This window comes from Spea bombifrons, chromosome 3, assembly GCF_027358695.1.
Source record: "Spea bombifrons isolate aSpeBom1 chromosome 3, aSpeBom1.2.pri, whole genome shotgun sequence".
NCBI classification, from domain to species: Eukaryota; Metazoa; Chordata; class Amphibia; order Anura; family Pelobatidae; genus Spea; species Spea bombifrons.
This window is the reverse complement of record NC_071089.1, coordinates 118,764,116-118,791,243: the sequence shown is the minus strand read 5'-3', so window position 1 is coordinate 118,791,243 and position 27,128 is coordinate 118,764,116. Positions and strand designations below refer to the sequence as shown.

The 27,128-nt window shown below is 40.8% G+C and overlaps 1 protein-coding gene across 1 annotated transcript in view; it reads right to left on the bottom strand.

The window, feature by feature from the left end:
- Positions 1 to 27,128, bottom strand: part of SCARA5 (scavenger receptor class A member 5) — a 96,688-nt gene that overhangs the window by 10,655 nt on the left and 58,905 nt on the right. The window contains exon 7 of the mRNA XM_053460614.1: positions 15,828 to 15,881. Coding sequence (XP_053316589.1) covers positions 15,828 to 15,881 — 54 coding nt within the window. The remainder of the gene's footprint in view (positions 1 to 15,827; positions 15,882 to 27,128) is intronic.

The window sequence follows — 27,128 nt, the reverse complement described above, 5'->3', positions numbered from 1 at the left end:
GCTGGCTGTGTTGAAAATATTTTTTTTATTGTTGTAGCTTAGCCTTTCCGGGTGTGGGTGGCAGAGCATGTCCTGTGTGTGTGTGTGTGTGTGTGTGTGTGTGTGTTTGGGTGTCGGTGTGGCAGAACCTGTCCTGTGTGTGTGTTTGGGTGTAGGTGTGGCAGAGCCTGTCCTGGTGTGTGTGTTTGGGTGTAGGTGTGGCAGAGCCTGTCCTGGTGTGTGTGTTGGGGCATTGGTGAGGCAGAGATTGTCCTGGTGTGTGTTTGTGTGTTGGTGTCTATTTGGTCATCTGTTTTCTGGCGTTTTACTTACTATAGGAATAAATTTAACTATTTCATTTTTACTCCCTCCTGAATTTGTAGTCACTTTAGAGGAAAAAAACATTCTAGGCCCAGAAATCAGTGAGAGGAAAAGTAAAGGTTTTGTGTTAGTAACTCTATTTCAATCTGCATATTTTATTAAAAAGGATCAGTAGCGCTAAATTGTGGCTTCAGGCATCCCGTGTATGATGACTTTTTTTTTAGTGTACTGATTACTCCCAATCCTATCACATAATATTCTATTCTATATCATCTTCCGAGCATTGATGACACTTTATCGAGTACACATAGATGCCAAGGTGTCTAATTTATTTATTTCCATAAAAAGACCCACGATGCTCTTAATCCAGCCCTGGCGCTGCACTATATAATGTGATTCTATGTTTAAGATTGAACCCTGGTCCTTTTAATCAGAATATGTGGCTCTTTGTCATCTGCTCTGTTTATGGGGCAAATATTTCCACCCCCGCTAGAGCCTCAAACAGACCTTGTATGTTTAGATTGTATTTGGACCACCACTTAGTGGTAAATAAAGCTAGATGCTCCTTATAGCTAAAAATGTAATGGAGAGAACTAGTACCTGTACATCATTTCTACTGATGATTTTCCCAGTCAGAGCCTATTTAACTTATAATTACCGTACATGTTCCCCCCCCCCCCAAATGCGTTACTTTACATTTATCAGTAGTGAACCTCATCTGCCTTTTCTTTAGAAATAAAAAATTTGGAAGAATGGCTAATTAGATTTAGTTGCTATCCGCTTCACCGATCTTGGTGTAAAATCGCGTTTTGCTCACTGCAGGAAGGGATTATGGCATTTAACAGACATCAAAGTAACTTCTTTAAAACAACATCACATTGAGTGCTGAATTTATAACCATAACACAATTAAAAAATTAAAATTGGTATCACTGCGACATCGGAAGAAATACCACTTCACGTATACTACTGCTCCTGCCCCTTTTTATACCCCTATCTCCATGGGAATTTTTCCAATGGCTACCTAGGACTGCCTGTCATGGGAGGGAACTGAGTGGGATCAAATGAAAGTGGGTCGAACATGGGCAGGGAATAGGCGTGGCCACACATTACCACCTGACCAGTGAAAGCAGAAACTGCCCCGGAGACTCCAGGTCAAACTCCTTCAGCTCCCAGGTACCTCTGTGTATATAATAACTTACAAAATTGCTGATTGAATATATGGCATGATAAGGTACATAAGCCATCACTCTGTATTATATTTTTTCCTGCAGAAGGAACACTAGCCAAAAAACACAATTAATTGCATTCTGCAGACTTTAGTTAGCCAAGTCAATAATCATCTGTTCTATTATTTCCTAATGATTTCGGTCACTGCCAAGTCAGCGATGTGCACTTGGAATAATTAGTCTTGGCAAAAGTTCTAAACCAAATTCAGTTTGTTTCTAAAATCTAAACCGACAGAACGAGTGAACTCACTTCTTTATGAAAATTATTCTTAATGACACATCTGCAGATTGTACGGGAGCCTGACTGTAGCGGGGCTGGGTAAATAAAACCTAATTATTATTATTATTTTATTTTGTATAACATAAGCGTGACGGACGCTGCACCCCCAAGTTAGGGAGGTTATTGAGAGTGCAATTTCATATTGACTTGCAGGGGTTAAACTGTAATATTTCACCCTCTTGTTTCCATCCCTATGTGTATTAAAAACGACCCACCATCTAGTCTGCGTGTTACTTCCGTATGTTCTCTTTGTGCCCCTCTTTCCTCCCTTTATAACCCCTTGGAGCTTGGAATTTTTGTTGGGTAGGAGTGTCTTACTGTCCTTAACATCAAAATAATTTGTATAAATAGATAAAAAATAATCTTTATTAACTATCGGACACGTGGTTCCAACAGGAAAACCTTGTACTATATACAGAGCTGTAGAATATGTTGGCGCTATACAAATCAGTAATAATAATGAATGCGGAGAATGCTGATGCAATGGTTGGGGGGGTGGGGGTCTAAGGGGGTCCCAGGAGTGCGGACTTCTTCTTCCCTCTTGTGTGTGTCGTGATAGAAGGGTTAATATGGAGACATCCTAGATATATACTTGAATATTGGGTACACTTTTAAGTAGACTGCTGTGTTTTATTAGAGAGAGAACCTAAAGGTTTTTTTTGTGCTTTACTTGCAGTTCCGCTTGTAGCCACCAGGGTGTCCAACGTAAAAATAACTTTAGGGAGCATTTATATGATAACCTTTGATTCTTTCTGTGCTCCTTCTCTAGCGGTGGACACGTACATTATGAGTGTTCTCTGCCATATGTCTTGGGCCCCTTTTTTTCACAGGGCAACTTGGTTCAACTTGGCCCCTAGGCTTAGGTTTCCAGCCTTCAAAGGCTTATATAAAGGGAGACAAAACATCGAACAGCCCCGCACCAGTATAATTTTACTGGCCTCGCTTAAAGACGCCTTATAGCCTTAGCCTTGGAACCAATCAACAACAATCGCCAACTTAACAATAGGTAAGAGGAAATAATGGGGAGGAATAATCATCCCAATTTGGCATTAGTGTATTTAACTTTTCTTTCATATCTTGATATAGTAAGCTCGGGAAATCGCTAATAAAAACAAAATGTTTGACCAAGTGATCTGTGCAGATGGGCTCGCCTTTCACGTGTCAGGAGTCGTGTCAGTTGTAAATGGTGGCACGTGGCTGCCCCCAAAGATTAATGGCCTGTTTGATGAAACATAATGTAACGCTTGCATGTGGAACTTCGTATTAACGCCCTAATGGATTGGAATGGCCCGTCTTTTTAACATCGCCGCCTCGTTCCTTAAACATAATATCCTACAGGATCAACAAATTGTTCTGCCAATTTCTGGACGTTCACTAACAGCTAATAAAAGGGACTTAGCTTTAAAATCTCCTTGGGACCCATAAACCTGTTGAAATGTTATAAAAGCCAGCTCCGAACACAGAGCCGATTCGGGGGAAGTCTCCCCATGGCCCCAGGGACGGGTAAGGGGTGGTAGGAGGATTCCTTTACAGTAGAGATTCCAAACGGCAACTTAAATCTGATGTTTATTAACCCTGATGCAGATCGCTGTAGTCTACCAAGTATGCAAACCAAATTAATTACGTAATTGGTGAAAATACTACATTTAGCAGAACCTCAGAACTAGACACGGGAGATAACCATATGCTTACTCCCCGGGTCTCTGGGTGAAGTGCTGCTTCCTGGGGTCTCTGGGGGTCTCTGCTGGTTCTCCGGCATGCAGAAGCAGCGTTTAGCCATGCCACAGTCAAATCTCCTCCCATTCCCATACAATCTTATGGTACCTGTAGCTTATTGGTGGCTTTGTACATGGGAACTTCACCAAGCCACTCCCTACAAAGAGGGTAGGCTGACCCGGGAACTTCCCAGGTATGACGATAATAGATACATTTGTGATAAAATGGGAACAATTTTCTCTTTAAAGTATATTAAAAAATGTAAAGAAATGAAATTGAACTAAAAAAAATAAATGATTAAATATGTAGCACTAATGCCTCAACAAGCCTACACCCTCGGCCTGTTACCAAAAAAGTGTATCTCGGATATTTTAGGAGCGGATATTAATTTATTGCTTGCACGCTCTCCCAATGGGTGGCCAAACTCCTCACCGGGGCTTCTCTAACCTACACATTAAAATAATCGTGCACCGTCACATGGCCGAGGTTAACACAGCGAGAGGATTTAACCATGCATGGGATAGGCAAATGGCTCCTGAAGATAAGGATCATGCACAGGATCGGTGAATACTGACCTTTACCAGTGATGGTGTGACTCGTCACCTCTTTCCCGATATCATGGGAAATGTGGATGCGTTCGATCAAAAACAAGTTCCACGAAATCGGACATTTCCTAGAAAACCCCTTCTGACATCATCATCATCTCCTGTAATCCAGGACTCTTTGTCTAATAGATTCTGGAGATTCCAGGCATTCCTAAGGCCAGGTCTTGGCCAACTGGCAGTAATTGAGTGCGCGTGATTTATAGAGTGTGCAGGTTTTTGAGATTAGGATATATAGGCTTTTATGTTAATGTATTCTGACAGGACACACAGGGCTCCTTGATAACCTAGTAGGTAATTAATCTTTATACGGATGGTAATAGCCGGTTAGGGACTCCCAGAAAGAGTTCAGCGCATTATCTCATGGTATGATCTCATGATCCACAGATTTTGGCCATCAGGGGACTCAGAATGAAGAACGGGACTGATCCCATTTCTATGTGGATGAACATCTAATGAAGGTCCCTCAATAAATCACATGATAAACTCCCTAAATAGTCCCTATAAAAATAACAACCCTCTAGGGCAGAGCAAATATCCGTAACAATCCGTTGGCCCTAGGACCAATACTTAGGTGCTTGGCAGTCGGCCATTTTGCCTCGGAGAAAAGATGGTGGTTTATATATATCCAAATGTCTCAACACATAAAATGCATCCCTACGCGTAAAATGCATTACCAAAGTCTATCATCAATCAGATAGATGCTTATGATAATAAGCATGGTGATTATGTTATCCTAGCCGAGCACCAGATGAGCGAATGTTTAAACTCGACCTAATTTCATTATATACACAGGACTTTCCTTTATAGAAATGTATATAGATGATGCAACCATGACAAAGAACGGTACATAATGGTAGAAAAACTGGGCTTTTAATTGGTGTTGCGTATGTTAACGAGAACGTGTATTTCGTTTAGTTTGGTGATCGATGTGACGTGCCCGATTATCTCATTGTATAGGAGAGAGAGGTTAGGCCACCCATTAGGAAAGCGTGCAAGCCATCAATTAATATCTGCCCCCAAATTATCCAGCTTCACTTTTTGACTTTAAGCGAAGGGTGTAGACCCACAGAGTAGTTTCTAGGTGACTTATTGGGTTATTAGCGCTACATATTTGTTTAACTCCAAGAATGCCAGCTACGAAGGAGATACGTGGCTGGGAAAGTGGGCTGAGAAGAGAAGAGGAGAAGCATTTGGGTCCATGGAGCAGGCAGCCAATATGGCTGCTTGCTACCATGATAAGAATGAGGCAAAGAATGAGGTAAGAATGTTGCCAGCTGATGTTTTATGCGATCAGCTGGCTGGCATACTGGAAAAAAAACATCCAGGGATCAGTGATTGAGATGTCACAATGTCCCTTAAATTATAGGGAACAATATTATGTTTTTGATGGTTTGTATTTAGTTATACGCGTTCCTAAACCTGGCACTCGAAGGGGTAATCAGTTCAGCTGTGGGGAAAGCCACGGTCGGGCAGGACCACCTACCTACTTTATCCTGAAGAGCTACTATGTGGTGCTCAGCTGCCAATATCACGAGGTGGCCATGTGGAAGCTACAATGGAGATCTCTTCTGCAATAACACAAGCATACATTGATTCTACAGCTTCCAGGGCCAGTGCAAGGAGATCAGAGGACCTCTGCAACCGGCCCGTGATCCAAAAACAGTACAGTGGGGCAGCTACCCAGAACAGAGCCCGGGAAATCAGGACTGTCCAAAGAAAACCAAGACAACTGGGAGGTATGCCTTAACATCTAATCGCAGGGCGTCACGTAACCGCTTTTGCCCACAGGGCAGGGAGCGGGACACTTACCCTCTACAAATGGATTTCGGATCATTTTTAATCTAAGTATAATTATATAATCAGAGTACACGAGCAACTAAAACGAGGAGGAGGCTCCAGATCTAATCGCTTGCAGATCGTGTAACACGGACATGCTATTTACAGAGTATTTATGTGAAGCAAACGTCTCCGCCAGCATCTGGAACGCAAAATTACACCAAAACCACGTTAATAATGCCGGGGTGGGATCATCTGACAATAACAGCATGAATCATTTGTGAGATACATTTCCAAATACTGAGCAGGTTCTCTGCATTCATTTATATTTTGGGTTGAAAAGAACCAGTTTTTTTCCACTTGGACAAAATATTATTTGCGCTCTCTAGGATGTTCAGCAAATAAACCTTATCGGATCAGTCATTTTAATCTTTCCTTTAAAGGCTTAATCATATAAAAACAAATGTTTCTATGGCAACGACTTAACAGTGACTACTTTTGTGTCACATGATAAGCATTCCCTGAAAAATGCGAGGCTAATTGTTGTAGTTTTGCTATACATTTTATGAAAAAGTGTAAAAATTAAATCTGATTACTGCTTTAAGCAGGCTGCCTAATATGGGTGGGGAGGAATAGGTTAAAAAAGTAAAAGAGCATACTGACAGCTAATCTACTGTCAACTGACATGCTGGTAAAAAAAAGCCTGGTCCCTGCTACATATTATATATTCTCTGGCATTTATAACTACCGTCTTTATAACCCGTTATATCCCTGTATATACCTCATATTATATATTATATACTCTCCGGCCGTATAACTAATCCCGTCCTTATAACCCGTTATATCGCTGTATATTCCTCATATTATATATTATATACTCTCCCCCGTATAACTAATCCCGTCCTTATAACCCGTTATATCCCTGTATATTCCTCATATTATATATTATATACTCTCCGGCCGTATAACTAATCCCGTCCTTATAACCCGTCATATCCCTGTATATTCCTCATATTATATATTATATACTCTCCGGCCGTATAACTAATCCCGTCCTTATAACCCGTTATATCCCTGTATATTCCTCATATTATATATTATATACTCTCCGGCCCTATAACTAATCCCATCCATATAACCCGTTATATCCTGTATATTCCTAATATTATATATTATATACTCTCTGGCTGTATAACTAATCCCGTCCTTATAACCCGTTATATCCTGTATATTCCTCATAATATATCTTATATACTCTCCGGCCGTATAACTAATCCCGTCCTTATAACCCGTTATATCCCTGTATATTCCTCATATTATATATTATATACTCTCCAGCCGTATAACTAATCCCGTCCTTATAACCCGTTATATCCCTGTATATTCCTCATATTATATATTATATACTCTCCGGCCGTATAACTAACCCCGTCCTTATAACCCGTTATATCCCTGTATATTCCTCATATTATATATTATATACTCTCCGGCCGTATAACTAATCCCGTCCTTATAACCTGTTATATCCCTGTATATTCCTCATATTATATATTATATACTCTCCGGCCGTATAACTAATCCCGTCCTTATAACCCGTTATATCCTGTATATTCCTCATATTATATATTATATACTCTCCAGCCGTATAACTAATCCTGTCCTTATAACCCGTTATATCCTGTATATTCCTCATATTATATATTATATACTCTCCCCCCGTATAACTAATCCCGTCCTTATAACCCGTTATATACTGTATATTCCTCATATTATATATTATATACTCTCCCCCCCGTATAACTAATCCCGTCCTTATAACCCGTTATATCCTGTATATTCCTCATATTATATATTATATACTCTCCGGCCCATATAACTAATCCCGTCCTTATAACCCGTTATATCCCTGTATGTCCCTCATATTATATATTATATACTCTCCGGCCGTATAACTGATCCCGTAGTTATAACCCGTTATATCCTGTATATTCCTCATATTATATATTATATACACTCCGGCCGTATAACTAATCCCGTCCTTATAACCTGTTATATCCTGTATATTCCTCATATTTTATATTATATACTCTCTGGCTGTATAACTAATCCCGTCCTTATAACCCGTTATATCCCTGTATGTCCCTCATATTATATATTATATACTCTCTGGCTGTATAACTAATCCCGTCCTTATAACCCGTTATACCCTGTATATTCCTCATATTATATACTCCCCGGCCGTATAACTAATCCCGTCCTTATAACCCGTTATATCCCTGTATATTCCTCATATTATATATTATATACTCTCCGGCCGTATAACTAATCCCGTCCTTATAACCCGTTATATACTGTATATTCCTCATATTATATATTATATACTCTCCGGACGTATAACTAATCCCGCCCTTATAACCCATTATATCCTGTATATTCCTCATATTATATATTATATACTCTCCGGCCCGGATAACTAATCCCGTCCTTATAACCCGTTATATCCCTGTATATTCTTCATATTATACATTATATACTCTCCGGCCCATATAACTAATCCCATCCTTATAACCCGTTATATCCCTGTATGTCCCTCATATTATATATTACATACTCTCCGGCCGTATAATTAATCCCATCCTTATAACCCGTTATATCCCTGTATATTCCTCATATTATATATTATATACTCTCCGGCCGTATAACTAATCCCATCCTTATAACCCGTTATATCCCTGTATATTCTTCATATTATATATTATATACTCTCCAGCCGTATAACTAATCCCATCCTTATAACCCGTTATATCCTGTATATTCCTCATATTATATATTATATACTCTCCGGCCGTATAACTAATCCCGTCCTTATAACCCGTTATATCCCTGTATGTCCCTCATATTATATATTATATACTCTCCGGCCGTATAACTGATCCCGTAGTTATAACCCGTTATATCCTGTATATTCCTCATATTTTATATTATATACTCTCTGGCTGTATAACTAATCCCGTCCTTATAACCCGTTATACCCTGTATATTCCTCATATTATATACTCTCCGGCCGTATAACTAATCCCGTCCTTATAACCCGTTATATCCCTGTATATTCCTCATATTATATATTATATACTCTCCGGCCCGTATAACTAATCCCGTCCTTATAACCCGTTATATCCCTGTATATTCTTCATATTATATATTATATACTCTCCGGCCCACATAACTAATCCCATCCTTATAACCCGTTATATCCCTGTATGTCCCTCATATTATATATTACATACTCTCCGGCCGTATAATTAATCCCATCCTTATAACCCGTTATATCCCTGTATATTCCTCATATTATATATTATATACTCTCCGGCCGTATAACTAATCCCATCCTTATAACCCGTTATATCCCTGTATATTCTTCATATTATATATTATATACTCTCCAGCCGTATAACTAATCCCGTCCTTATAACCCGTTATATCCTGTATATTCTTCATATTATATATTATATACTCTCCCCCGTATAACTAATCCCGTCCTTATAACCCGTTATATCCCTGTATATTCCTCATATTATATATTATACACTCTCCGGCCGTATAACTAATCCCGTCTTTATAACCCGTTATATCCCTGTATATTCCTCATATTATATATTATATACTCTCCGGCCGTATAACTAATCCCGTCCTTATAACCCAGTATATCCCTGTATATTCCTCATATTATATATTATATACTCTCCGGCCGTATAACTAATCCCGTCCTTATAACCCGTTATATCCCTGTATATTCCTCATATTATATATTATATACTCTCCCCCGTATAACTAATCCCGTCCTTATAACCCGTTATCTCCCTGCATATTCCTCATATTATATATTATATACTCTCCCCCCCGTATAACTAATCCCGTCCTTATAACCCGTTATATCCCTGTATATTCCTCATATTATATATTATATACTCTCCGGCCGTATAACTAATCCCGTCCTTATAACCCGTTATATCCTGTATATTCCTCATATTATATATTATACTCTCCGGCCGTATAACTAATCCCGTCCTCATAACCCGTTATATCCTGTATATTCCTCATATTATATATTATATACTCTCCCCCCGTATAACTAATCCCGTCCTTATAACCCGTTATATCCTGTATATTCCTCACCCAGCCTATGAATTACGGCATCTATTGAATATGATAACGCAGCCTTTGTACCTTTAGATTTTCACTTGACCACCAGTTAGTTTTGTCAAATTTCTTGGCTTGAGACTATTGAAGTGTTTTTAAGGGAAACAGCTGCAATACTGTAGACATAACGTGTATAATCCACCCATTTTGGGCATAGTTTAAAGGTTCCACTTCTAAGAATTAAAAATGTTGGAATTATGTTTTCTTGTTTTTAAATTTTTTTTTTTTTTTGGTTTCTCTTTTCCATCTATTAAATACGTGAGGTACTGAAACCTTAATGGTTAATGATTAATGTATCAAACTGGGTTTTTTTTAGAACCACTTATATCATAATGATGATTTTCCAGGTATACTTTATGTTGATAAATCAGGAAAAATTCCTTCTAAATTGTTTAAAGATGTGAATCAGGAAATATGATCGATGGCTTCAAACACATACTAAAAATAAAGAAACATTACTAAGAAAGATAGTTAATAAAGATACTTAGGATACGGAGTTAAAGTATTTGCAACAAAGGACGAGACCAGACAACACTTAGTTTGCCCTATAGCGAGTACCGGCTCAGAGGAGTCCATATTTTCAGGGGAGCAGGGCCGGAGTGGGGGTAACAAGGTGGCCCTTGTGCTTTACATCTGGTGGCTGCCATGGCTGGATATGTGCAGTCGCACATTAGGTTTTCTTGCCAAAGCAATGTGCAGCTGGACATATCCAGCTGCACATTGTATGGTGGTGAGGCAAACTGGGTGAGTATGGCTTCCTGTAGCCCCTTTCTTCCGAGGAAATGCCCGTGAATATCTGGCAATTGCTAAGAAGAAAGAGGCTATAGGAAGAAAGGATCAAGGGGTGTATAACCAAACGCCACATGGGCATGGTCCAGGACAGGACCACAACCCACCATACTCAAAGAGTCACCATGTGGTGTTTACTTTGTTGTAATGAGGTTGATTTTACAGCCAGTCAGGGGGGATTAGAAGGTCTCCCCAACCAGCCATTGATCCTCACTGCCCATAAAAACTAGGACACTTGGGTGGTATGACTTTTTGGAGGCTGGGCTAGTCACATGTGGAGGCGGGGTAAGTCACACGTGGAGGCGGGGCTAACCCTGGATGGGGCGGGAATAGCCCTAGACAACCTCAAATAGCCAGGGAGCAGGAGAGGAAGTGGGCGGAGAGTGGGCGTGACCTAATGATGCTTCCCTCCCCGGAGAAAGAGGGAACTGACCCGGAGACAGTTCCCAACTATTCCCTTTGGCTCTCCTTTCTAGTTGTAAAAGAGGACAATTTTATTTTTAACACCTTAAATGTAACACAAGAAAATACTAAATTTTATTTTGTGGCCACAGTCCAAAATCTGTATTTTATCAAATAATTTTAATTTAGAAAAAGAAAACCACATTTTCCATGCGGTACATGAGCCCATGTTGGCTTTTTTCATTTATTCACCGAAAAAATCTAATTCAGCACGTGAGAATAATTTAACGTGGCACCTCGCCTAAACTTGTTTTCTCATTTAAATATATGCAGTTTTTTTTTTTTGCAGCCTTGTGGATCGGCGCCCAAATAGATTTCAACCCTTGCTGCGTTTTCTTTTCTCAACATTAGCATGAAAGATGGGACGCACATGTTTCGTATGGAAAGGCTTCACAGGAGCTTCTAATTGGACAGAACTCGTTCTGATCCATGGCTTTTTTCACAGAACTTTTTTTCATCTTCATCATATTTATTAATAGATTTCTTTTTGAGAATCAATAGGTTTTTTTATATATATAATAATAAAATTCATTATTTTTAATATTATTGCCAAAATAACAGCCAGAATAAAAATGGAAATACATTTTAAAAAAAATGGAAACTAGAAAAGCTTTCTACCTTGGGAATTATATTTGATCTATACATATGCTTGAATATTAACGGGATTTTTAAAGAAAGACCTTGCCTTGTAAATAGTTCCTCAATTTGTTGATGAAAAGTTTATTTCAAAGTATAGTTTTCGATATCATTCCACAATTAAGGGAAGAAATTAATTTTGCCGTGTATGTTCGTTTTTGACATTTTAAGATGAGTGCATCTTAAAAGTGAAATTCTGTATTTTGGCTGCCATTTCTAGTATAAAAAAAGGATGCCCATAAATCAGTTTATCTTCTGTGCCTTGAAAGGTCTTAGTGTTTCTCTTCAGAAAAAAACTTGATATAATATATATTATTATATTATATTTTTTCGCCTTTTTCCAAATTAAAAAAATAAAATAAAATATGAATTATTTTAACTGCCTCTGAATCCCTTCCAATCCAGTAATGTATTTTTTATGTGCTGTGGTCCATTTTTTTATACTGTGTATTCAAGGTGAGGTTTTAGTGGGTATTAGTAAAGGGCAAAAAAAAAATCTCGCTTCAGTGGATTCAGCAGAATCCCCCCACCACTTGCCCCCCCCCAGCTATTTGCCATGCCGAAGCTAGAAAACTGGCTGCAAGTCCAGACGGGCCATCTGGCACACCAGGCAAATGGCCGGCGGGCTGCCGGCAGACAGAGCCCTATTCTCATCCGATGTACCGCTCCAGCGGTAGATCAGGTGCTGCACTTACGTCATGGGGCGGCCACCGCCCTTAAAGTGCCAGGGCCGCCTCGTTATCCCCATGATGTGCGTTGACATCATCATCTTGCAGCTGCAGCTTATTGGCCATCAGGAACTCCTATCTTATGTGCCGAAAGTATAGTTTTTTTTGGTTTTTTTTTATAGTTTCTATTTTTGTGTCTACCTTAAGAAAATGTACAAACATAGATACCACGAGAGTCCTTCCTATAGAAAAGCATCAGAATTGCATTCTCTTCAACATTCGTGTGGAACATTTCTGTTAATAATACGGACAGCCCATCACATTTGGTTTGACTTTAGCTATTAGATACCAAACAAAACAAACATTTTTCACCATTTCCTAGCCAAAAACAAGAAAAAAACCCTCCAAAAGCAGTGTTTGTATATTTGAATAATACATATATATATATATACGATTGTTGACTAACAAAAGAAAATAAATTCAATAAAGCCACTAGAGAAGATGGAAAACAGAACATTAAACAAAAGGAAATAATTCCAGCTCGGCTGCCTGGGGGTATTTGGTTGAGTTTAGTCCAAAACACAAAAAAGAACCGAGATTAGACATCAGGTCCTCGCATAGACTGTGAAATGCAGACACGGGACGGTTTATGGTATTTAAAGGGATACTCCGGCCATCATATGCACTTTAATGCTTGGCCCCTTCACATTTTCGGGGGGTTCTGCAGATTCCCCTCCCCCACCTCCATCTTTTGCATTTTGCACGCAGGAGATGTGGTTTGCCAAACACATATCTCTGTACGTGATATAGGCCATCTCTGCTGCAGGTGGAGGTCTCTTAAGACCCCCGTGACCATGTACAGAAAATGCTTCCATTGATTGGCTGCTTCAAGCATACCGTCTCACAGTGACGGTCCATTCCTGCCTCTCAATACATTAATGGCCATCTAATGTCATCTGCTCAAGACCAGGCATTCATCCTAGGTCCTCCTAACCAAGAGGTCCACCATCAGTGGTTGTCCAAAGGCAGGAGCTCAGCAGCAATGCCCCTTCTGGGGCCTAAAACTAAAATGTGACATGAAAGGAATTGCATGAGGGTAAAATGAAAGAGTTGGGGAAACAATTACTTAGTCATTAAATCGAGCTTTGCGTCTCCTTAAATATCATGAGGATGCTCATGTGCCGATCTGCATTGGTGCCGCTATCCTCTCACATGGTGTGATCAGGAAAACCGGGCGGCTGAGTCCTGCCTCCTGATCACTGTATGATGAGCAGGCCCCCTGGGGAGTGGGTAGAATAGTGGGGACTGTCTTCAGTTTTTTCAGAACTTTCCCAGGCGAAAAAAAAATAATATTCCTTTTTTTTAACCCTTTGTTATCTCATATCTCCCTTAACATATATCACCCATTTAAACCAAATAGTTGCGTTTCGTAGATGAAAACTGGCACTGTCTCATGAAATACTGGACACTTGGGACGTATGATAATGTATCTGTGTGCTGAAACCTCTGGGCAGAAACAGTATTGAAAAAGTGGCATTTTCTACAATTTTTAGAATACCTCCAATGAAAAACCAACAATGTTTTACTGACGATGGCCACATGCTCAGCTAATGGTGTAATGACGCGGCTCAAATTCCCCTTCCTCAAATCATCTGAAGGAGAACATCTTGCGTCCACGACTAACGATAACAGGACAGACAACACTGACCATGAAGGTCTGGCCCCCCCAGTTGGAGCCGCGGTTAGATATTACCGCAGACTGTCCTTTCCCATAGACCTTCTCTATCGTCTGTAGGCTAAACAAACAGGAATGAGTCTCCGAGAAGATACATAAGTCCAGGGCTTGGGTTTCTACCAAGTAATTCGGGCCGCCAGGGAACTGATATCCTGCATGAGAACGCAGAATTTATTTGGTAAAAGAAAACAGAATTACTGGAAGTTTTTATCATCGCGTAGCTTTTATCTAACGGAAAAGCTTACCACGCACGCTCGTTCCTAACTTCCCACAAATAAAAGAAACGTTTGCCTTTAAAATCTGATCATCTGGCGAAGAATAAAACGTCCACTGTCTGCATCTTTTTACTTTAAGAGTTTCTATAGGACTACTGCCGTTGACAAAGAATGCAAAAACTCTACGGGAAAAGCGAGGCTGCCTGCCCAGAGTGTGAGCGGCCAGAAAGAAAGCTGCAGGTCAGGTGAGGGGGTGAGAGAGAGAGGTTAAGGGAGGAAGGGAGTATGTTTGTGTGTGGGAATTAATATGTAAGTGTTAGCATGAATATGTATGTTTAAGTGTTAGCATGAATGTGTGAGAGTGTGAGAGGCACTATGTGTTAACATGAGTGTGTAAGTGTGTGTTAGTGTCTTTATGTGTAAATATGAGTGTGTAGGTTTGTGTAAATGTGAGAGAGTGTATGCTTTAAAAATGTGTGCCTGTGCATATGTGAGTTACCGGGGAGTGGGCTAATGCCGCCATTTGGCTTGCACCTCTTGCCAAAACGTGCCACCTGTGCCCCAAGCCAGAAGGTGCCAGCCCCCCCCCGGACCAGACCCAGAATGGCCATCTAGGAAATGCCTGGTGGGCTAGTGGCCAAAAGGGCCGCAAATATACCGATACTGGCTACCTAGCAGCAGGACAGGTCCTGCAGTATATGGCTCTGGGCTGGATACAGACAGTATCCACGATGATAAAAACGTAACGAGTGCCCGCACATATCCAGCTGGCAGATGCACATAATATGTCGGGGCCACGTAGGCATCTCCAGTCTCGGGCTTAAATGGTCATATCCAATGTTTGTGTTTGGGTAAAGCAACTATTTTTCGATACCTTTCCTATAAAGGGATGTCTAGGGATGAAAGATGCTGTTCTACCTACTCTGTTTAACAATTACCCAAAATGCAGCATTAGAAACATGACCGAGAAATAACACTTTGCTTGGGTAAGTGTATGTCTCATCAAGCTCTGGAGCTGCAGCTTCTCCTAAAGGTAAATAAGTTATTTTTGCAGGTACAAAAGTACTCTGCATTTTTTTATGTTTAAAAGGCTGCCTGGGACACTGGAGTGTCTCTTTAAGCAAAGAAAGTGTAGCTTAAACAAATATCAACAAATCATCACACAGATAGAACCAAAATTAGCTATAATTCATAGAGGGCCGATCTGGTTCTCTTACCTGCATCCGCTCTATCTCCCTTTTCACCCTTTTCTCCTTTTTGGCCTCTTTCACCTGAAAAATAATAATAATAATAAAAACTTAATATAATAAAATAATAAAGAAAAGTCTAAGAAGTGCAAACAAGTATAATATAAGCAAAATGTGTATTTTAATAAATCTGCATATTTATATTCACTGACAGCTGAGACCTTCCCCAAACATGTAAAAATCCTGATAAAAAGTACATTTTTCCAAGTCACCCCCATCCCGGATCAGATTGTTGGGGTTAACTTTAATGGGGAGTTTATTTAAGGTGTTGGGGTAACTTTGTGTAACTTACATTAACACTTAACGTTGGTCCAATAAAAGCTATCAACATCGGCTAAATAATCCATTCTCTTTCTCTAAGCAGCTTCTTATTGAGCCCCCTGGGGTATGTCCCATAAGGCATGGGTGGCAAACTATCTAACCCTGAAATATGGATAAAACTGGTAATTTAACCCATAAAGCACCTTTTTTATAGGAATACACAATCAAAACAGAGAAATAGTAATCCCTAAGAGTCCAGAGAAATAGCAATCCCTAAGAGATGCATCCTGACTCTGTTAACATTCAACCATCACTCCGTAAAGATGAGAGCGGGATAGACGCGTCGCTGAAACCTCTCCCCTGGAACCCATTTTAAAGGCTATTAAACGGTTACTGATCCCGCACATGTGCCATAAAGTGAGCTCATGGTGATTCGCTGTCAGCTCCCGTCACATGGTATTATTACGATATGAAATGATGATCTGCCTGCGAGCTGCAGAGCCGGTAAGCCGCCGGGGGTACAGATCATAGTCTGCCAGAAAACTTAATTTAAGATGAATCCGCAGGTAGATACCTTCTTTCATCTTTTGTACGAATCACTCCATTAACTATATGGAAAGAAGAACGTGACCCGGAGACCCTGGAATACAGGGCTTCACCCCGAGGCTCCAGGTCAAACCCAGAGAGGGAGTCTGATGCTCTTGAAAAGTTGTCCAAAAAACAAAATCCTAGCCCAATAAAGAAGTATGATCACAAACGACAATACTGTGATTTTTTGGCATTTATAATCACTGGACTAACATGGTTACCGTCAACAACGCGTGACCTGTTTAAGATGTATGTCCTGCACAACATATGGAACCAGATGATGGTCGAGATGTTGGGGGTTCTTCAACTCCCTGAATGAACTCCATTTTATGAAACGCCAACCCCAGGGAGTTTCTCCTGCGGGAAAGCCTGAGCCGGCCCTGTATAATGTATAGATCAATCTAACCATACGTTATTCAGGACTGGCTCAGCCGTTCCTACAGGAGAAGCTGGCCACATGAAGGCGATGGAATGTTCACCCAGTATTCTCAATTACCCATTCATCGTCTTGGTTGTCAAATATATAATAGCATATAATAGTATATTGTTTAGGTTTAAGTAGAAAACTGTAATAAGGAACGCAGGAAATTCTTCCCATTGAACTCCTAAAACAAAATATTGTTCTCAAGGGGCATCTCAGCTGGTCAATCGCACAGAGAGCTTGGCGGGGCTGATGAGAAGCAGATGAGTGGCGTTCGCGTTATTGTTACAAATAGCAGTTATTTATTTAATGGTATTAAGTGCTTTCTGAAGAATGAAGTAATAATGCGGCTCGCGTTTGCGATAAATTGTTGAATGCAATGAGGTGAGATTTTCACTCAGTTCCTTTAAGTAACACAAACTACTGTCTTCGTAAAAAGCCCACTTAGCGCCTGGATTGTTTAACCATTGAAATGCCAGGAGGGTGTACAGAGTGGGGTATTTATATTGGTCGCTGCCCTAGATCTAAGGAAGGGCACCACCAGTTTTCCCCATCACATCATTGTCATGATATGATGTCATATCGCGATGCTCTGCTTTTTAAGGAAGAAAACCGACTCGGCGCGGCCTTCCATGATGTTATTGGGCAGGTCGCTGATCTCCTTTTTAATTGACTCATTCAACAATGGCACTACAGGGTGTCTGATCGCCAAACAGGGCATTATTGGGGGGCTCCAGAGCCCTCTCATGCTCTCATATGCAGCAAATATTCTGAGCTCGTAGAAAAGAGGGGCATAGGGGGGGCAGGGGAAGATTGAGTGCATCAGAAGAGGAAAGAGGGGCAAAGAGGATGAAAGAGTGCATCAGGAGAGGAAAGAGGGGCACAGAGGATGAAAGAGTGCATCAGGAGAGGAAAGAGGGGCACAGTGGTTTAGGGACCAAAGAAGGACTAGACATACTAAACAGACACTTGGGAGGTATGGAAAATCACTGCTGCTTTCCCGATTGACTTAACCCTTCATTCATTCGAAAGGGTTCTGCAATCACTGCGTCTGATTTCCATGCAACATCCGTAATCAGGGCAAATTTGAAAATGAACGTGACTAGTAAAAACAAGTAAAACGTTCATTAAAAGGATATCAGAAATCACATGAAAAATCTTTAGATCTCGTTCCCGGGGGGCTGTCATGATAATAACTGGCCCCGGGGGATCTTTCACTAACGACTCTCGTTTTTGTCTGTATTTAGAGGGGAAACGAAATTCATGCGCTGTTATTTTAAATCTAAAGGAGGTTTTAATCAGAGCTCAGACAGTGAGAGTGAAATGCCCCAGAGGGGGGCACTCCCTGTTTTTTCCCCCCTTTTGTCCCCGAAGCTGCGGTTCTGTGTATTGTTTGATTATTGAGGACCATGTGTTGAATACAATAGCTGCACTATATCAAGATAAGAAAATATACACTGCTTGACGTCTCCCTCCATCCGCCACGTGCTCCGCTCTTCATTTTCCTGACTATGACGAGAGAAAAAAAATACTTAAAAACTTTGCTCCAAACATCTGTGTATTTTCCATCTTTTATTCTTGGCAGCTGATTATACAGGGGAGAAATAAGTCCGTGTTTAACTATCTCCGTCTAGTGTATGTATCCTCTGTGTTTTTTGGAGAAAGTAGTGATATATAATATATTGTAGTTATTTTTAATATTTAATTAAAAATATATGTAATTAATTTTTATTATTTAAAATAAATAAATATATATATATATATATATATATATATATATAATAAGGAATAGTATACGAATTAAATTAAATTAATTTGAAGCAAAACTCCTTATTTTAGTTATATTTAATATATAGTTAAATATTTAATTATTTTATTTCATTATATTAAAAAATATATAAAAAAAAATTAAAACAAGGAGAAAAAGAGTATGCAGATTAAATTTGTTTTTATTATTTTTTTTTTCTTAGATATGGCTCCCCAGTCACATTCATTATAATATTTTTTTTACAAAGGAGCAACTAGAATATGGCTCCTGATGAGACAAAAGACTGACTAAGGTGTGACCCCCTCCCCAAAAAATAATTTTAACCCAAAAATATAAATGTCTTGTTCTTGCTTCTTTAGGCTGAGGCTATAGCTGGAGTTTATTAAGAAGGATAAGGAAAGAACATTTGAGTTTGCAAAGAGTAATTTCATCAATTATTAATATTTATTTATATAATGTCTTATTCCTGATGCCCCTCCATCTGTAGAAGGTTATTGTCCCATATCTTCCATTTGTGATGACCACCTGGTTGGCCTTAGATTGATAAATGGTACATCTGATGAGATTGAAATTATTTCAACAAGAGCTTTCCTGCAACTGATTGGCTGCTTCCATCAGCAAATCAATGGCGCTAAACTAAAGTCCACGGAAGAGACATTCTTCTGTGTCCGCGAGAGGACATCGCGACGACCCACTGCTTCCCCTCATCTCTGTCTCCCTCCGTCAGCGAGGAGGCCCGCTTCCATGCCTCCAGACCATGTCCTGTTGCGAGCGCACACTAGAGACATTACGTGTGCCTGTGTGACGTCCTCTTACCGGGTTATTTTTTCTTATTTTCCGTGAGTTTTTTTTCTCCTATATTTATTTAATTAGAAAGTGTTTTACCAGGGAGAATACGTCGAGATTTCTGGGGAGTCCTCAGGAGCCAAGTCCAGAAACGGTTTTAAATAAAGAGTATACCTAAATCTAACCAATAACGGGAACATTCTCTGGGATTTTAGGCGATTGGATGATTTGATGGAATCTGTTAGGCTGTTAAACACGGGGTCTTCATTCGGACCGTGCCCTTTGTTGGTGTCCCTCCATATGCTGATACAGTTTGTTCCTTGTATGATCCACAGTACCAGACCCAACGTGTTCCGGTGACTTTGATTCAGTCTTGTGATCTACGTTGTTCCTGATGAACCTTCTTCAAGTTATCAGACCCAACTTGTCTCCTATTTGGCCATCACTGGCACTGCCATCATCCTATCTTCACATCTGGGATATGGTTTCTGAACTGAGCTTTACTCTTGGGAGCTGCAGCTTCTCCCAAAGTTAAGTAACTGTATTCCGCAGGTTTAGTGAATGCGTATTAAAGTACTTTGATATACATTCCTTGCCGAGGAGGCTTCCTATGTTAATCATCAGGTTCTGGACAATGAAGACACATTTGTCTCATTCTCACTCACTGGTTTCTTTTGTTAAAGGGTAGCTGGCCAGCCCGGCCCTCTGTGGCTTGAGGATTATGGCAGAGCTTCACCACGCGGTATGGGAATACGCAGCGGTTCCAAAAAACACAGGGGATTACGAGAGAGCGTTTGCGATGTGGAAAAATTAGAGCTGTAATGAGGCTCTTGCGGAGAAATTATGTTTTCATAAGAAGCCACAAGAGCAGGAATTACTTTAAGTGAAAACGACTATATTTATGTCTTTTGGGTAGATTTAAACCATAGGAAATTATTGTGGACGGAGGGTAAGCAGGTACGATGCTATGTATGGATATATATATATATATATATAGTCGCCCGTTTCTCCTGCTGTAAAGACTCAAACCTTAATCAGTCGTTGGTCTTGTCTTAGATTCAGGAGCCGTATGTCTATCCCATGCATGTTTAATACCCTCGCTGTATTACCCTCTACCACTTCTGCTGGGAGGCTGCTCCACGTTTCTACCACTCTCTCCTGTACCCGCAGGATGGCGGAACCCTGTCCCTTGTCTGTAGGTCAGGAGTTTCAATTTAATTTTGGAGGGTACGGGCATCCAGTGGAGGGACTGGCACAGGGGGCAGCAAGGGGCAGGGGATGGAGAGCGACAGGGTAACAAGATAATTGTCTCATGAGAGTGGGCGAGACCGTCGCCCGGTCAGAAACATCAGCAACCTGTGTTTCATGACGAAAAACATCCTTTGGTCTGGACTTTTGCAAGGTTAGGGGCCGGACGGACGGACGGCTCCTCTGGCTCCGGATCTCGTTTAGAACATTTTGCACATAAATTGTAAACTGAATGAAACATCCAGAAGAATAAAAAAGATCTGCTCGACACATTTTCCTGCAAAACACGCGTTGGAGTGAAATCCATATTTATGTCAAAATAAACAGAAGGCGGCCCTGGAAAAACATTCCGTCATTTTATAGTTTGTGTATTTATTTAGCGAGATACGGGGACACCATTGAGCATTATTTTAACCCCTTTCAGACCCCTCGGGACGTACTTTTATGTCCACAAAAAGCTAATTGTGTATGGGGGGGCAGGGCTAGCCCCAGACAGCCTTAAATAAACGGAGAGTAGGAGGTGAAGTGGGCCAAATGGAGGAAACATGCAACCAGGGCGCTCAACACGCAACACGTGCCCATCTTTTAGTGCTGTTTATCTATTTAAAGCTACTGTTCCACTGACTGATTGCTGATTTTTTTTTCTTTTTATTAGAAACATCGTTCCTAGTACTGGTGAATGTGAAGACCCTTCCTAGGAGTCATTCTTTAATCATGTAAAAATATTTTTATACTTAATTATTTTTAACACTTAATTGTCATGTGACAAAAAAGCAGTCATCCATTGGTTGTTGCCATATAAACAATTTTTTCATATATATATATATATATATATATATTTTTTTTTTTAGAAATTTCTGCCTTTTTATGTGATTAAACCCTCAGAGGAAAGAATAAAATGAAAATAAAACCGCTAAAATTGATTTGCTTGACACACAAGACAGGGAGCAGTTTAGGTTTCATTTTAAGTGGAACGGCATCTTTAGCGGAGTAGATGGAAAGCCCCGACTAAAACATTATTCATTCTTGTTAAATATTTGGAATTGCAGCAAAAGGTTCTGACATTCTGTTTGTTTCCGAACTGTTTTTGTGGAGTCACTTTAACAAACCGTGACAGGATGTATGTAAAACGGAATCCTTTGATTCACCCGGGGATAGGGGGAACATGTGTGCGTTACAATGTATTTCCTGATGTGGGATCAGAGTGTAATTATCCACATCAAGCTCCTCAACCCAGACTCCATCACAATCATGCTCAGGAACGCAGTGGGGCATTTCGGAGTTACAACTTTATCCTAAAATCGGTATTTACATCGGTATCCTAAAATTTGGTTGGACACATCGTGTCGCCCCAAAAATCCCCCCCCCATTTATTTTAAACAGGAATAGCATTATTCTAACAGGTGCTGTATCCAAAAAACTTACAAGTGGATTAAATTAAAGATTAACAGTGTGCGCATATTGAGACAGTGTCTGGTACCTCCCAAGTGTCCCGATTTTCATGAGACAGTCATGATTTTGGGGCGCTGTGCCCCATAGATACCACACTGTCCCACTTTTTCGATTGGGAAGATCCTCTGATCAGCCCAGGGATCTGTAAAACCGACGGAGGTCTCAGCCTCTGACCCTCTTGTTTTAGATTATGGTCTCTTGTCTCTCTTACATTATATGCGTTAATGAATGTAATTAGTAAAACTAATTGGCTGGCGGGGATCTTTTTTATTATAAATAATTTATAAATAATAACTGAAGCCTTCTAATTGCAGTCGATACAGAAGCAAGGATTTTTTACAAAAATTATAGACGTTTGGGCTTAACGGGCTAGCGGTCCACGTTACACAGGCAGAGTCATGATGTCATACCTGGGAACTCTGGATTTCGCTTCTCCGTGTCACTACAGGGAATCTCTGGGTCGCGGGAGCAGAGTTGCAACACGCCCCACTCCCCGCCCACTGACATCAGCGGGACCTCCTACCCACATTCCCGCAAGGGTTGAGCTCCGGTTAGCCGGAAAGGTTCCCAGGTATGGTCATAAGCTTGCGGTGGCGTCTTCTGATATATGATATTATGGAGGCTCTGGAAGGGCTGAACGCGGCGGCCATCTTTCTATGTTGAAATCGTATAACTTCGCGTATCCTGCTTATTCTGTTTCTCCATTCAGTGATCGCTGCCAGATTAGGGCTTTTTAGCGACTGGAAGCTCTCTCCCGCCACGGCCTCTCCCTTGGAGATGATTTAAGGCCTGCCTCGTGCGCCTGTTTCTTTTAATGAGGTGTTTGATGGCCTCCAGTGAAAAATAAAGTTAAAAAAAAATACATTTCTGATCAAAGTTCCTCTCCGTATTCTCGAGTTCCATAAATTCCCACTAACAAGCAGTTATGTGACCCAGTTCTGTTTGCTATAAAAACCAGCAACCTTCAGTCATAGCTGATTTTTATTGTTATGATTACAAGCACTTGTATTTAATTTACCGAGAGGGTGGTGGATAAGTGGAGCAGCCTCCCAGCAGAGGGAGTTTAAACACGCATGGGATAGAGCTGCAATGAGGCTTTTTAATATCAAGCAAGAGTTTACATTCCTTTAGGAATAACTATTTCATCCTCACCAACAGACCCGAATATGCCGGGATAGTCCTATTTTTGGGGGGTCTGTCCCGATATAAAAATTCTGTCGATGCCCAGTGCGTTGCATTTACGTACACAGCCAGAAAAATTAGTAAATGAGCTCGGGACACCCAGTATATATATGGAAGGGGTGGAGCCTAAAGTAGGTGCAGCCACACAAAACTGTATAACCCCGCCTACTCCCTTTTCTGTCCCGAGACACTAGGGGCAAAAGTTGGCAAGTATGCGATTTCATAAATGTATGAATTTTAAAATCTCCTGGGGCTTCTATCGTGTGAATCGAATGACAAAAAGGAAACGTTCACTCTGGAGAATTCTGTTAAATTCTTCCAGAGACGGGAATTGTAATTTTTGACGGATTTTTTTTTTTTTTTTTTTTTTTTAGAACGTTGAGAACTCCTCTGGGTTCCTCCGATTTCCGAAACCTAATCATCTCTAAATCACGAGGCTTAAAGGGAGACGCGTCCATCTTTTACTTAGATGGTGACCTTCAAACCAATCGTCGAAGGTGTTTAGCTGAGAACAGATGTTTGGGGAACGCTGCGGCCCCCGGGAACTTTCTAAATGAGCCGACCCGTAGACTCTTGACATATTAACCCTTTAATAGATTCTATTAAGCGGCTCGCCAAATGTATTACCCAAACGGCTCTAATGCCTGTCACCATGGAAACCTTGACTTATCGTAATTTAAAGATACACTTAATTGAGTCACCTGTATTCAAGCAGGGAGATCAACCATAACATACTGGGAGCAAAGGCACCAATTTGGCATAATCCAGTTCTACCATAAGGTCATGGAAGCCGAGTTTCAGTACCGAAAACCGGGTTTGGGGCTGGGGTACGCAGGGGTTTATTATTATCTGGGTCTGGCCAGCAAGTCCCAGCACAAACTACTCCTTTGGGTCAGAGAATCTCCATCATGATGTTTTTTTAGATAATGCTGCCTTCGAGCTGACGCCGTACTCATACAGTCTTCCTGAAATGCCTCGGCTACCCCAGCCCGTGGTAAATGCGCGCACCATGTCCCCCTTTTTTATTTCACTTTTACCATTTCTTTAAGAAAAATAAGATAATCTTCGCTAATTTACCTTATATTGTAATCAAAATAATAATATGACCCCTGGGATGCCCAAAACCTACAACATTTGGGGTAATTGATGGCTGGTGGCAATCTGTGATACAGATGGAGTGGGTTAATCACATAAAATCAAGCCCTGAACCATGTATATGTTACTGTGCCCTCAGTATTATTTCTTTGGAAGGGTGGTGGAGGGAATTGCCTTCAGGCAGAGGTGGCAGAGGTTAATGACCTCCGTTTCTCCCTGGGGTGGTCAGAGGAGATCAGAGGACCTGGCCTATAAGCCCCACTATGCAGGGCAGTGCCCTAAAAGTCAGGACTGTCGCTCTAAACACAGGACACTTAGCAGGTATGTGGCCAGTCAAAGATGAACATTTCCCTTTAAAATAACCAAATTCTGTTCTGTTTTGTCAGGACAGACTCTCTATTATTAAACACCCCATGCCTACAATTAGTATATTCTTCCCCATCTGTTTTGGGAGGCCGGGGCAGGCTGCACCCCACCGCGGTATGACACGGCGCCCCGCGACGAAGAGCTTTCATCGGATAAACATGATTCTGGCCGCAGAGAGGCAGACGGGTTGTTTTCGTTCTCTGGTGTCGCCCCCCCCTTGGCACTGCCCGCTGCTCAGAATTCTGGCGGTGAGCTGGGCCGTTCCTCCATTAATGCAGAAAGCCGCGTTCCCCTCCGTTTATGCAGATGAACAACGTTCTGAGCAACAGAGAGAGGAGAGATCGGGAAGGAAACATAAGATAAGAGCGGGACCCGCTGGGGGGGGGGGGCGGCCTCGCGTTTCAGAGAACAACATTGAGAAATTCTAAAAAAACTAAAACCTTATATTTTATAAAGACCTTTTTGTTCGGTAAAAAAAGGGGGGGGGTCAGAACAAAAAGCGGCAAAGTAACAACTAATACAAATGTTGCTGCTGCTTTGCACTCTTTCCATCTAAACAAGAGACCTCCGAGGTCTCGATAGCTTTACATCTTTTTCTATGGTAGCCCAATAAAAGGTATCTTTCAACTGAACACACTTAATCTGACATCACTGCTTTAATTACAGTGATGTCAACATTAACAAGTAGCAGATTATAATAATAATAATAATTATTATTATTATTATTATTATGCCATTACATCTAGCACTTTCTCAAATTCGGACGTAATGATACATTGCTTTTTGTTTTGTTCAATTAATCGTTAGGACATCTTCAAGACCTGTGGCAGAGGGGGCAAAAACAATCAAAAGGCCCCAAGAATTTATTGTCCCAAGACATAGGGTTAATGAAGGATGGAGCAGCGGTCCTCAATACACACAAAACCCTCCTGTCGATTTGCTAAACTGGATAAACGGAACCAAAAAAGGATACAATCAAGGTGTAAATGCTTCCTAAAGCCCTCTGGTGGCTATGTGTGGAACTGCAACTAAAACACACAGCCAGTGTCCCAAAATGTAAAAATCTGGGCAGCTCAGGAGGCAAATGCCCCCCACTTGCCAGCTCACCTCCGCAGGCACTGATTGTACGCAGAGTTGCCAGTTTCGAAAATTCTGGTGGCAAAGCCAGACTCGAAATTGTTTCTCTCTCATGCGAGGCCAGAGGGGGATCTGTTATTATCAGGAAACTTATTATCTTATTATCCTAATAGAAAAGAATTCCGACTATTTGCAATTATTAAAAACAATGTAGTGATTTCTTTCCATGTTAAAATGTAACAGATCCGACATTTCAGAGGCTTCGCCGGGAGAACCTTCCGAGAATACACAAGATTTATTTGTTCTGGTTACTACGTAATCCCAGACAATGATTTAATTAGGGATTGGATTTCTTTAACCACGCATTAAAGATGCCGTTCCATCTAACGTCGAGTCAGAGTATCTCCAGATGAATGACGCTTCATGTCAAGGTGAGAACCGGCAACAGATCTGCCGTAATTATTCTGAAGAGAATAAATGTAGCATTAAAAACATCATTGATTTTTACTGTTGAAAGCCCACAAATTCATTAATTATGTAAAATTTTGGTTAATCCAGAATTTTTGCTGGGATCACTTAATTGTCACGTCACAATATCCGGCACTGATAGGTTCTGTGTTTTATTTGGTTAAACCTTCAGAGGAAGGAATACAATGTCCTAGAAAGCTTGGTTAATGTTTTTGTCCAAGTGGAACAGTACCTTAAATAAGACACTGGTGCTGCTTAGCAATAGAGCCCTGTCATTATACCCTCTGTGTATCGCTGCAACCCTTCCCATCTGCCGACACGAGGCAATTACCTCACAGAGCCGCACAGATAATGCATTAATAATTAATGGCATCATATTATCTAATTTCCTATAAAAAATAATGATACCTGGAAACTTTTGGCCTCTGGGTACCTGGAGCCTTCCTTTGCCGGATGCGGCCAGGACTGCCCACTGACGTCAGCGGGACCGCCCACCGACATCAGTGGGACCTCCCGCTTACGTCAGGGGAGTTCCCACTGACGCCTGCTGGAAACACCC